Source organism: Apostichopus japonicus, chromosome 15 (genome assembly GCF_037975245.1).
Source record: "Apostichopus japonicus isolate 1M-3 chromosome 15, ASM3797524v1, whole genome shotgun sequence".
Taxonomy (NCBI): Eukaryota; Metazoa; Echinodermata; class Holothuroidea; order Aspidochirotida; family Stichopodidae; genus Apostichopus; species Apostichopus japonicus.
In genome coordinates, this window is record NC_092575.1 from 19364788 (window position 1) to 19378959 (window position 14172).

The 14172-nt window shown below is 37.0% G+C and overlaps 1 protein-coding gene across 2 annotated transcripts in view; it reads left to right on the forward strand.

Moving 5' to 3' along the window:
- The window catches only part of LOC139981378 (uncharacterized), a 31656-nt gene that overhangs the window by 6757 nt on the left and 10727 nt on the right, over positions 1 to 14172 (forward strand). For both annotated transcript variants that reach the window (XM_071993743.1, XM_071993742.1), the window contains exons 6-17: positions 562 to 662; positions 1217 to 1308; positions 2819 to 2861; positions 5507 to 5613; positions 7364 to 7414; positions 7944 to 7994; positions 9056 to 9134; positions 9516 to 9633; positions 10179 to 10279; positions 11027 to 11175; positions 12351 to 12395; positions 12782 to 12829. In XM_071993743.1, the coding sequence (XP_071849844.1) occupies positions 562 to 662; positions 1217 to 1308; positions 2819 to 2861; positions 5507 to 5613; positions 7364 to 7414; positions 7944 to 7994; positions 9056 to 9134; positions 9516 to 9633; positions 10179 to 10279; positions 11027 to 11175; positions 12351 to 12395; positions 12782 to 12829 (985 nt within the window). The remainder of the gene's footprint in view (positions 1 to 561; positions 663 to 1216; positions 1309 to 2818; positions 2862 to 5506; positions 5614 to 7363; positions 7415 to 7943; positions 7995 to 9055; positions 9135 to 9515; positions 9634 to 10178; positions 10280 to 11026; positions 11176 to 12350; positions 12396 to 12781; positions 12830 to 14172) is intronic.

Sequence of the window (14172 nt, forward strand, 5' to 3'; positions counted from 1 at the left end):
TCACTGCAGCAACTAAGTAATTATGTATGCTAATTCTAGAATGTATGCAGGCTGTACAACTCAGGTCATAATTTTGTATGGCTTCACTTTTCAGTTAATACAAAATGCCATTCAAATTTGCCATATTATGCAACTATATCAATCACAGGTGTTTTTTTATAACTTTTTTCATTTATTAAAAAAAAAATTTTTTACCCAGTACGTTAACAGTTTTCAGTATTCTTTTTAGCCTTTGAAGAAGATCCTGCTACGATCGAAACGTCAGGCAAACTTACTTTTACACATTCTCCTAAACAGGCTCTCTAGTGGATAAGCAGTTTGATAACAGTATTATTTTATTTTAGTATTCTTTTAAAACGCACAATGTGCAGAAGCTTCGAAACTGCTCTGGAAGATGACAAAACTGCAGTTGTATTGTTACCTGCCTCTCAGGCATTACACCCTTGTCAGAAGAGAGCTAGGTATTTGCAGTGTCATGATGAAACTAGGGCTGTAAGTATTTAGTGGTATGTCACCCAGCTTCCTTTGGGGTCATGTTTCGATTTCATCCTTTTTTTACAGACGCGTCGTCCTGGTTCACCAAGTGGAAGTGCTGGATGACTCACCCGATGTGAAACAGGTGGGTTTCCCTACCAGCGTTGAACCCAAGTCACAACTGAAGTGTAAGTATACAGTATTTTCCGATATGCTCTGATAACCCAACTTTAGTCCAGTTAAGCTTAATTTCAATTTCAGTTTTGGTCAGAGTCAGGTGCCGATTAAGAACAAAAAATGTTTCTGGGTTCATCGATCCAGCCAGCGTCGTTGGAGCCTCCTTACGAGTCGATCCAATCGGCACCTCTGCTCCCCCCCCCCCCCCTCGGAAGAGTGGTAAAGAATTACCTTAGAAATTCAATTGCAAAACTCAATAAGTAATTTTGGACTTAACAGAGGATTTGTGAAGTTTAGATAACATGTTATATAGGATGAGATTAATATACTACAGGAAAATGTTCCCTTTAACTTGGCGTTTTCACCAATCAGAATTGCATGTGACAACTTCTACAAGGATATTCCAATCGTTAATGACACTCCGATGAAGTCTGGTTCCCCCAGTTGCAGGAGAGTTTAGTTTTATGATGTAAACAGTTCAGGAACAGTGTGCATATCCCACACAAAGAGTTTGGATTCAAACTCCTTATTATTCTTATTTTTTTTCTCATTTTCTTTGGCTTAGGGTACAACCCAAATGAAATTGATAATTTTTATGCAAATTTGGACATATTGTGTGAAATTCAAGAACCTGTGAGGGGAAAAAGATCACCTTCAGTAAGTAGACAACTTTTCGGAATTTGTTTTCTGTTAAAAAACAAATATTGATAACTCTGCATTAAGAAACTGATTTATCCCGAGGCTTCGTATCTTTCTCAATAATAAAAGTTTTTATGAAACACTCGCATGAAGAGATCGGCCATTTTGGGAAACGTGAGTGTGAAATTCATTTCACGATGACTAATATAATATCACTGTAAAACTTAAGTAGCGATCCCCCCAATCTAAAATCTGATGGGCTGATATGTTCAAGTGAATCCCAGCCTCAGACCAGAAGTGCCGAAGTTGAATATGTTTTTAGATTTTCAGTACTAGTACATTGGATCCTGAAGAGGAAGAATTTCACACTTGAGCTGGCCAATATCAATTTCAGAACAGGGTGTGTTTTGGGGCTGGGGGTGGGGGAGGGCTATGAGCATTGATGCCAAACACATTTGTGCTTTCCGTGCTGTAAGAAAGTGCGATTAGCATTTGAGAGTGCTTATGTTTATGATCTATTCACGCTCCACCTATACAATGCATCCTTTCATTTTAATTGAGATATGAAGAGAACTTTAGTTTATAGTGGAGTATATTGACACTGCCCCCCCCCCTCCTCCCCCATTCTCACTCCCACTCATTACTTCTGCATCGAGCATTTGATGAGGTGGAAGGTCTTCTCCGAAATGTTCACTTCATTCTCCGAGACTGAGTGAACTATGATCCCATCTTCTGCATGCGCTAACAGGATACAATTAACGTAAGGTGACCAGACGTCCCCGATTTTCGGGGACAGTCCCTGATTACAGTGTGCTGTCCCCGATGAACAAGTGTCCCCGAAAATGTCCCCAATTCGTCAAGATGTTCAGGAATTTCGAAAATATCCCACATTATTAGTAAATTAATGGTAAAAACAAAATTTAGTCAAGTGTGCAGTCGCAGAACGGAACTAACCAGTATTTCAGGTGGGCCAGTGTAAAGTGGAATATGCAAGATTGATCTAGCCTAGCACTCTTTCGTAAAGTAAGTAAATTTTATCTAAGAAAAAGATAAATTTTTGAAAATAAAATTGATTTAAAAAGTACTTCTAAGTATCACCATTTTGACATCGAAGCACCTTAGGCACTTGAAAATTTTCCAAAGGGAAGGGGGACACCCCTGCCTCTCATACCCCTCCCCCATATCATTCACGCAATAAATGTCCCCGATTACTGTCAGGAAAATATGGTTGCCTTACGCTAAAGTCATCTCTCACATTCGTTTCATCATTTCATAAAATCAAGTACAAGCTTTCAAACTGTGTAAATGCTTGCTAAATCCATTTCATTCTGAGCAATTTCAAATTGATGCCATGACACAAGTTAGTGAGTAGCATAGAGGAACTTACAGCAAAACTGGGATAATAGTTAACTATTAGGCCAAGTTCCCTCAAGCTTTACAATTTTCCATTCAAAATAATTAACATTGATATAGTGTTTTCTAGAATTTTTTTTTAGATTAACTTCTTTTTTATACATTTCATTTTCAGGCAAAAGCGATGGGAGACTTTTTTACAGAATCGAAAACGTCTGGTAAAGATTTAGATTTAAGTTTCTATCCGATGAAAGTCATTTCATGCGGCTTCACCAGCTGTTCCATCATGTGAAAGTTTGACAAACAAAATAGTGGCTGTACCATCTGCGCCACAAGGCTGACATTAGTCTTTTGAAAAATCAAAGGGGACATAAACCCCAAAAAAGCATATTTTTCGCTTGACCAAGTGAAGTTAGATGTCGAGGCAAGCAGTTATGGAAATCTCTCACAATAAATTGACAACCAAATGCTGCTCCATGCTTTAGCTTGGTATGTGCAATGCCAGTTGAAGATAGCCTCCTATATTAGCCAATGACACAATTTGCTAAATATTTCAAGATATTCCTGGGTGGGCAACAGTCATTCAGAAATGTGATATACTCTTCATTAAACTGCAAGTTTTGCTTTTTCACCGTGCACCTTTTCAAAGCTTCCCTATATTCATTTTGTTCTTCAAAATATACATCAATCCTTCTATCCAATGTATTCTTCAAATTTTGATGTGTGATAGTCTGTAAAATGAACAACTCCTTAATAGGCAGTGGCACAAACAAATACACTTCTAGGAGGCTCAGCTGCCACTAACCCCCCCCCCCCCCCCGTAACTGGCAGACACAATATTACATAAAATCCTAGTGTGCAGTTCATAAATATATAACTTGTATGGCTGTACAACTTGAAGAGATGAAACATTTTCAAGAGTGTTTCAAAAGTTTCTAAATATAGCACCTTTTTGCAAAATTTCTCAAAAGGGAATTCTCCCTTTACATACCTGGTAACGATGACTTAACATCTATGCCCCTCCCTCGCCCCACCCACCCAAGGGCGTAGCAAGCGGGGGGGTGTGGGGGGGGTGTCACACCCCCCCAATAATTTGGTCGCTGTCGGCAAATTTTGGGTCTGTCGGCAAAAGGAGAAAAGGTGAAGAGAGCGGAAGGGGAAGAAAGAAGGAAAGCTGAATAGAGAAAAGGAGAACGGGAGCTTCTTCCGTGCCAAATTTGACTTAAAATATGCACCAGATTGCATTTAAGGACGTTTCAAAACTAAAAATTTTCCAAAGGGGATGGGTAGACCCCCTACCCTTAGACCCCTCCCCCATTCCAGTCACCACTTCCAGATCCGCCGGCCAATCAAATTTGACTTAAAATATGCACCAGATTGCATCTAAGGACGTTTCAAAACTAAAAATTTTCCAAAAGGGAGGGGGACGCCCCCTCCCCTTAGACCCTTCCCCCATTTCAGTCACCACTTCAAGATCCGTCGGCAAATCAAATTTGACTTAAAATATGCACCAGATTGCATCTAAGGGCGTTTCAAAACTAAAAATTTGCCAAAGGAGAGGGGGACACCCCCTCCCCTTAGACCCCTCCCCCATTTCAGTCACCACTTCAAGATCCGTCGGCAAATCAAATTTGACTTAAAATATACACCAGATTGCATCTAAGGACGTTTCAAAACTAAAAATTTTCTTAAATTTTCTTAGATTTTCTTAAATTTTCTTAGACCCCTCCCCCATTTCAGTCACCACTTCAAGATCCGTCGGCAAATCAAATTTGACTTAAAATATGCACCAGATTGCATCTAAGGACGTTTCAAAACTAAAAAATTGCCAAAGGGGAGGGGGCACCCCTCCCCATAGACCCCTCCCCCATTTCAGTCACCACTTCAAGATCCGTCGGCAAATCAAATTTGACTTAAACTATACACCAGATTGCATCTAAGGACGTTTCAAAACTAAAAATTTTCTTAAATTTTCTTAGACCCCTCCCCCATTTCAGTCACCACTTCAAGATCCGTCGGCAAATCAAATTTGACTTAAAATATGCACCAGATTGCATCTAAGGACGTTTCAAAACTAAAAAATTGCCAAAGGGGAGGGGGCACCCCTCCCCATAGACCCCTCCCCCATTTCAGTCACCACTTCCAGATCCGTCGGCAAATCAAATTTGACTTAAAATATACACCAGATTGCATCTAAGGACGTTTCAAAACTAAAAGTTTTCTTAAATTTTCTTAGATTTTCTTAAACTTTCTTAGACCCCTCCCCCATTTCAGTCACCACTTGAAGATCCGTCGGCAAATCAAATTTGACTTAAAATATGCACCAGATTGCATCTGAGGACGTTTCAAAACTAAAAAATTGTCAAAGGGGAGGGGGACACCCCCTCCCCTTAGACCCCTACCCCATTTCAGTCACCACTTCCAGATCCGTCGGCAAATCAAATTCTCCACACCCCCCCAACAAAAAAACCTTCGCTACGCCCCTGCACCCACCTCACTACCAGAATAAATCTATTGGGTTTTCCTGTTACCCTTATGTTTAAAAGAAGAAAATGAAGAAGACGTTTTGTTACAGTGTGTGACCACAGTGTCACACCTAAAAGTTTTAATTTATTGTAAAAACTGGGACAAATTTCAATAACTCGAAAACAAATTTTAGGTAACTTAGGTAATGAATGTTCTTCAATTATCAGTGAAAACATAATTTTCAGCCTGGACTATTTGTTCTATTTAAATATGGTTATTTATGGTATTAAGGACTTCTGTCTCTTGATGCGGATGGTGTCACACATACCAAAGAGTTGACCCTTTAAATATTCAAACCATGTAATGTTGTATTATCTCTTTTTTTCCTTCTGTACAGCGAATCAAGATAAACACTTTAAACAGTCGAAGGACGTGCTCGAGGATTCCATCGAGTTCTTCCAGAAACACCGGCATAACCCAAAGGAGGTGTTTACTCCTTATATGGTAAGAGAAATTATATCAGATGGCTTTCTGATGGCTCTTTAACTAATAATTATTAATATTTGGCTTTATTGTGGCACTTGCCATGAGGCAAAGCATAACACTTAAATATACTTGTTATTTAAAGAAGTAAAGGAAACTTGATCTTCTAAAAAGCATGGTTCTACTTAAAAAATAAAGTAGACTTATAGTTGTCTACATATATAACCTCTGCATAGAGCATGTGTAAAAGATGCCTTTATGGTGGCACATGCTATGAGGCAAAGCATAACACTTAATATACTTGTAATTCAAAAAGTCAAGGAAACTTTATCTTCAAAAAAGCATGGTTCTACTTAAAAATAAAGTAGGCTTATAGTTGTCTACATATATGATCCCAGCAGAGAGCATGTATTAAGAGAGATGACTTTGGGCACAAACTCAATTTGATAAGTTACAGACAGTTAAGAAACACTGCTATCAGTGCAGGTTGTATTTTGATAACACTGTCCAGTATTGAGAAACTACCCATTAAAGCAGCCAAGGTTCATCAGCTTAAGTGACTGGACTATATAGTCTAATACACACAGACCATTAGGTCATTTCCCAGATGCAACACATAGCACAATGGGACTTTTACAGCCTCAGATGACATGTTTACAGTGTGTCACAAATTTTTGTCAGGGACAAAAAAAAGGGCAAGTGATTAATATTTAAGATTTGGACTGGCACTGCAGAGAAGATGATAATGTCCTCAAATTATCCATCAAGGGAGATTTCCAAAGATTAAGCATATTTAATACCATAACTAGCAATCAAATATTATCTGTTTTTCTTTGACTAGTACATATTAAGACTAAAATTTCTGCCTATGTCATCCTCTAACTTTCTGTGTCATACTTTTTCGCCAAATTGGAGGTAACTCAAAAGTGAATTTTGTGTATATATTTGATTTTCTGAAAGTCGATCTCCTTCCAATAGGATTTGAAATCCACATATTCCAATCATTGGGAATCCTAGGATCTTATGTTTCAAATCCAAGTCCGGCCAAACAATTATTCCTCTTTTCAAACTTACTTTTCCGAATATTCTAACAGGTATCTCGTTACCCCTCTCAGCTTTTGGTTCCTTGCCAGATGCAAAACGAATCTATGCAGTGGTGGTTGTGTGTGTGCGTGTGCGTGCGTGCGTGTGTGCGTTTGTTTTGTATTCTGACCGAGGACTTGAACAAAAGAATTCCAGGTCCTCGGTTGTGATTTCTAAAGAATCACCACGTCCTCGGAAGAATTCTATTGTATGGGGTATTGTTAAGGTTAGGGTACGTGGATTTGAACAATGGAAATGGAACAATGGGGTCCTCGGTCTGAATGTAATACAAACATGGGTGTGTGTGTGTGTGAGACCTGCTTGTAAACACAGTACCTCAAAAGGTTCAAAAGGTGGATCAACTTCGTGCTTGGTTATGTGGATCCGTCTTATTGTGTACAAGAACTATACTGTGAAAGTCAAAAGGTCAACAGAGGTCAAAGTCTGAAAACCTTGTAGACATGATAACTCAAGGAAGAACATCTTTGTTGAAGTTTATGCTAGGTTAATACAGGTCTGAAAGCCTTGTAGAAATTATAACTCTCAAAAGAAAAGCTTGGATGATGAACTTATTACTTGATTCTATAAGAAATCTTGTTTGAAGTGTTACTGTTTAATGTTCTCATACAAAATGTGTCAAGAAATCATTAGGCCAACTCACTGGCTTTCTGGTTCTCTATCTTCACAGGCCCTCATGAGTGAACATGGAAGAAAACTTATAGCCGCAAAGACCATTGAGGTAAGGTGATAATGTATCAAATATTAAAAATTCTCAATTCGTGGTAGAGCACAGGGGATCTTACTGAAGCAGCCTGAATCTGACCTGCAAATAAACTCATAATCTTACACTATATTTGGGTATGCAGGCCTACCCTTTACATTGATTAATATGCATATAGTGAGATCTTGGTCCACTTTTGCCCCCCCCCCTCCCCTTGCTCCAAGGAACACCTCATACAGGCCTACCCTAAACATTGTTCAATATACGTAAAGAGAGATCTTGGTCCTTTTTTTTTAAGCCCCCCACCCCCCTCGCTCCAGGGAATGTTTTTGTCTGACCCTTGTAGAAAATTATTTCAAACCTGTGGTATACTACTATTTACAACAGCTTGTTGCAGTTAAATAAAATCACAAATTCCCAAGATATACAAAGTACCTAAGCACTCCCTCTGATGTGTTTTTTTTCTTTTACTTTTTTGATGGCTATCTGATTAGATTTATAGATTTGATTTGATTTAACTTGACTCTATTTGACTTGATTTTGATAGACTTGCTACGAAGGGAAACATTTGGAAGAGGCCAGATACATTCAAATAGTGGTAAGTCTTTCCCCATTAAAACTAAATTTGGAGTTTGTAATAAACATATATAGATCTCTGTAACTTGTGACAGCTAGAAGAAGAATCTATCACATGCTGATTAATATTTGTTGTTGATCGTATGGTAATCTTACATCTCAAAAACTGGTGAATTTTCTGAACAAAGCAAAGGGACTTTGCTTGGCCTATGTTTGTGGCCCATGTGTTGCAGACGGCATCTACCTGTTATGTTGTATACTAGATTTTGTATACTAGTCAATGATCTAATCAATAGTAGAAAAATGCATTATTTGGTAATGGGTCAAAGAACATCCAATGCCTTACAATTTGGGCATTATATAATTAGAGGGAGGGAGACCCTGCTCAGTGTCAGTGGTGTGGGAAGGGGGGGGGTGGGAAGGGGGAGTCCCCATATTTGTTGCAGATGGTATCTGTTATGTTGGTTATAGGTACCTCACCCAATGAGTAATGCAGAGAGGGAATTGTATTGTTACAAGTCAAAGAACATCCAATGCCTTATACTTACCAGTAAAAGAATAGAGGGAGGGGAACCCTGTTTGATGTTGGGGCTCACCCCTATTGGTTGTTTGGGGGAGGGGGGGGGTAATCTGTTGTGTATTAAGTAAATGACCCAATTAGTGAGGTAGAGGTATTCTTTGGGGAATGACTCAAGTCTCTTCCTAGGTCTGATGTTTGTTTCCTGGAGGGGATTCCTTCAGAGATGGAAGCATCTGTTTGATATATTGAATAGCTGTTGCTTATGCTAATATAATATATTGGTTTTTGTTTGGTGGAAGGGGGAGGGGGATAATATCTGTGGTGGAGTTAAAGACATCATATGTGCTCAATCTAGTTGTAAGAGTAATGTAGAAAACAAAATGGGTAAAAAGGGGGAATAGGAGGGAGAGGAAGGATTGAGAGGAGGAGGAGAGATAGATTTTTAGTTTAACAATTTGTTTTCATATTATTTGGGCATTGTATACAGTATAAAATGGTCAAAAATCACTACTTCTCTGTCAATATCCATTTATGAATATTCATCACCAAATCTCATTTTTCAGGATTTTCGACTCGTCAAGGACAGGAAGAATGAGGAATTTTTTCACGTTTTGGTTAACGACGGATTACAAATGACCACTGGTAAACATTATCATTATTCATTCATTCATTCATCCATTCATCCATCCATTTATTCATTAGATATGTCTCCCATAGAGCAATATTCAAAAAGATATGTATTTTAAGAACAGATTTGCAACGTTGTCAAGTTTTGGTGTTATGATTGGGCTTTTATAACTGATAATCAACCTAATTAGATCATTACCTAATTAGATAATCTAACCTAATTATACAACAACCTAATTAGATAATCAACCTAATTAGATACAACCTAATTAGAAACAACCTAATTAGATAATCAACCTAATTAGATACAACCTAATTAGAAACAACCTAATTAGATAATCAACCTAATTAGACTTGTGTAAAGATCTATACATTTTGGTGTTATTATTTCCACAGCTATTCTCTGTCCATACCACTTGAATACGAACTCACGCTACAGAGGACCTACAGGAATCAAGAAGTTTTGTTTAGTTAAAGTTCTTCACTATGCTTGCCTTACAGTTTCCAAGGAGAGGTAAAAATGTTCTTCTTGCAAAGTAACCTCCATTCCTCTCAAAGTAACACAGAATTTTCTGTAAAATCACTTGGGAATGGGCATACATTACGGACGTACAGATAGGTTGAAATGTCTGACTGATTTCTTTTAGTTTACAGAGATTGGCCCATTTCATATCAGAGGAATAGAGAAAAAGCTTTGGAAAAACCTTGTAGGCATGATCATTTCAAAAGAAAGGGAACCTTCCAAATATCAAATTCCCGAAGGATGCAACTATTTTTACAGCATTGAAACTATGACGCATTTTTGCATTTGTGGTTTTGAAAAGGTTAATAGTGCAAAGATCTGTATTATCATATATATACTAGAGGAAAAGCATTGAGTCAAGTAGTCTAGCTATATTCTCACTTGAATCTGTTTCTTTTTCGAAGCAACGCAAAAAAAAAGAAGACTCTTTACAAGATGTTTTTCGGTTGAGAGTTCTAGTTTATCAAAGAAATAAAGTAGTGAGTTGTGATCGGACGAGTAGAAACGCGTCACAATTTTTTTCGTTTACTTTACAGGAAGTGTATAATATTCCACGAACTGGCAGGGGATGTCTTGAATTACGATTGTGTGATACGAAGCATGAAATATTATCCGGAATATGTCTCAGATAAACAAAGTAATGTACATGAAAATATATTTTCACTTTCAACAATTCTCATACATATGTTACATTTTTTCTTAACTGCTGCAAAAAGAAAAAAGAAAAATGGAAATTTGTTCGATCGTATACAAAGAATATAAACACCAAATTGAGTCAATCTTAATTTCAAAATGCACACACAGGCGTATTACATAATCAATGGCGGCTCGCTGTACATTGTGGTTAGGCCTTAGGGGCCAATTTTCAAAGCGAGCGTATACAGACTGACAGGTTAACATAAAAATCGAATGTTAGCGATTTTTTCGGGGTATTTATAATATTTTCAGAACCAGATTAGGTCAAAGCTTGTTAACGTATCTGATTGCACCTGAATGTGTTAAAACTAATAAAGCAGTTGATATCACAAGGTTCTTTGTCACAGTTACCTTGACTCCCATTTACCTGCCATTTCAGGTCAGACTCTCTTTGTGCTTTCAGGCCATTTTAGTCAACAATTCACGAGCCACACATAGTGCATCCAGTGCACCGTGCCTGTGGAACTCACTTCCAAAACATGTCAAAATGTGCAATACTGTGAACGGTTTCAAATCAGCTCTCAAAATGTATCTTTTCACCAAAGCATATATCTTATAATTGTTATGATTACGTTAAGCACTACGAGAATGATTTCATAGTTTGTTTGGCGCTATATAAAAATTATGTATTATTATTATTATGATAGTCTATTAAAATTCACTTTGAATTTAATCCTTGCCTTTTTAGATACCATCGATCCTCTACTGAGAAATGTCAGGAGTTTTGCCGAGGTGATGGAGAGAGAAGGAATCTCTCAGTATGGATGCAGAACTGAGAAGAGAACAGGAGCACTAAAACCTTTTAAAGTCAAGAAAACAAAGAAGACAACCCATAATGTAAATAAAACATATTTTAAAGCAGGGATGGGGAAAATTATTTACTACCAATAACAAGTTTTCTTCAGAGAGAGAGAGAGAGAGAGGGAGAGTCAAAGTATCTTGTTGTATCTGATACATTCTGGGCATCAACAGAAAGAGAATCACTTCTGAATAAATGGCTGAAAGAACTCAGTCCCCTTATCTGTAATCTTAGTGGCACTATTTCCAGATTATATGGTTTGTACAGGATTGCTAATATTATGTTAAATATTGTTTAATATTTATGCAACATGATTAAGCATCAATCTGACTTTTGGGCCAAATATGCAGGAATGGTGTACCTTGTTAACTTTGTGTGAGCCAATAAAGGCAATTAGATACATGACTTCAAAATGACTACTAAATGAACCCTACATGTCAAGTTGCAATACATTGCTAAGATATCGCTCGACCCATCTAACAGTTGTTGGTGTGTCTGCTACTTGTAAGAAGCAACTGTAATCATCGGGAAAGTTTGTAACATTTTAGGTCCGATTCAGCTTAAACGATCAGATTTGGATAATTATCACCGCCGAGGTTAGATTCAAAAGTCAAGTATAATTGCCAAAAATGTTACAAAATGACAGTTTAAGTTTCAGTGTGGTCATGGCTTTTGCTTTCTTACCAACATAGAAAACAAAACAAAGTTAGTACCGGAGTCCTGCATCTGGCATGATTGTTGCTATAGCAACTCAATTCTATGCCGCTTTGATGTAATATCTAGAAAGAGGAAATAAATAAACAAAAATGATATTGACAAAGCTAGATTCTGTCAGTTGTTGTAATTGAACACCCTTTTCTCTTCTTACCCTCTTCTCTTACCCCAACCCCCCACCACCCTACACTGTAGTCTAGGGCTTACAGAAAAAACATGTTTACACATACAGACTTTTGGATTGGGTAGATAGAGAGAGAGGTTTTCAAGGTTTTGTCTTGTGAGAGTACACATTATGCTCCTTAACATTGGTCATTTCCAATAATTCACAACTCCAACTTGCTTATTTACCACTGCTGTAGGATAAACTTGCGATACATGCCAGCATTCCATTGATTTTGTTATTGCACTCTGCACAAGAGTGTTTCTGTATTTGATCTGACGATAAATATAACAGTTTTGTGTTTGATTGTTTTCGTCTTTCTTCTTTTGATGATAGAATCTTCCACTGGGTGAGTCAGTGATCTCTGTCGGAGCTGTGGAGGTAGGAAGACAAACCATTTATAACATCTTCATGTTAATCCGTGGGGGAGAGGGGGAGTTGCAATATGTTACAATTGAGATTTTGGGCAGGCAGGTTTTACTCCTTGTCATATAAATTGATCTTGTTACTATATATCTATCAAGGCTGACTTATACTAATAACAAAGAACAAAACGAAAGAACACAGCTTTCAAGCTGACAGAAGTAAATTAACACATGAATCTTGGATATTGGTAGTTTGGCAGCTAATATGAAGTTAAACGTATTGTCTTTGCTTATTCTAAGATGAATCCTGCAGGATCCCATCTGTGCATTTTGTTATGTACCTCTTCTAGATGATGTTAAATTCATAAATCCTCTTTTTTTTTCTCTTTTTTTTTCAAACAGAAATTATCTCTTGGTGAAGAGGTTAAGAATCCCATTCTTCAAATTGTGGTAAGATTTGAGATTCTGGCAATTACCTCTGCTTATTTCAAACATTGAACGTCCTGTTTTGCTTTCTTTGGTGTTGTGGAAAATAATGATGTTTAAATAACAAAGTTGCCTGTCTGTGAGAGGAGTTTGCAGCTATTAAACAAGTCATTCTTTGTACTAAAAAGGTTTATTCAAGATTAAAAATATATTGTATATCCCATCACTATTTTTTTAAAAATATTTCATGATGCAGTGGAAAACACAAATTAGGGTGATGATGATTGTTCAAATAATATTTACAAATGTTCACGGTTGCAAACATTGGCTTGAAATGACTATTTGCAGTTGATTTACGACAAAATTGGATCAATACTTTCTGATTATTTTATTAAACTAAAATTCTGGAAGCCACCAAAATTCATGATTTTACCCTTAAAAAATGTTATCAGCTCTTTCATTTCATTTATTTGTTTCTCACATAATGCATCAAATATTTACAATAATCAGTGATAAGTGACAGTTTCTGGAAATATAACCAGTTTAACAATAGTTAAATTGCAAGTTTTAGATTATGTCTCTAAATCTCCGGAAACATCAGACAACATTAATGTCTTATCAGACCTGGCATGGAAGTGAATGACATAGAAATTTACTTCAGGCATGTCAAAAATTTTTGAAGTATTTCTTCTGATTCAGAGGATGCAGTTGGCTTTAGTAGTCCATTTATATCAATTAGCACTTCTGCCCAGATTCGTATATGCTCATTAGGCTAGGAACACCTTATATGAAAAGTGATGTTATGCTATGCTAAAACAGTGTTAGTTTGTTCCAAAATACTGCACCAGACTCTCTTGAGGTTTTAAAAAGAGAGCTTCCTCATTAAAAAATACACATTAAGTTATAACGTTTCTTGTTTTAACTTTTGTAAATGAACAACAGACAATGGAAGTTAGAAAGAAATTTAAATTTAAACTTTAACTGGGAAATGTCAGATTTTAGAAATAGCTTTCAATTATAATATTTCATTGATAAATTTTGTAAATGAACAACAGGAAACAGACGGAGAAAGATACAAAGAAATTCAAATTGGGTCGTTATCCATGGTTACAGGGGATACTAGATAATGTGGCTTCCAGCTGGCACCCTAAGCAAAGAAACGGTTATATAGAGACTGCCACCAACTGAGGGTTGAATAAGAGTTATTATCGCATTGCTTTGTTCATTAATCATATTTGTTAACATAATTGTCCAAAATGTTCTGTAAATGATAAACAAAGTGTGTGAATTCTATGAACTTTTTCATCATTGTCGCAAAAAAAAATCTTGTTTTGTCTTGTGGTTTGTTCAAAAGGCTTAATTCAGTT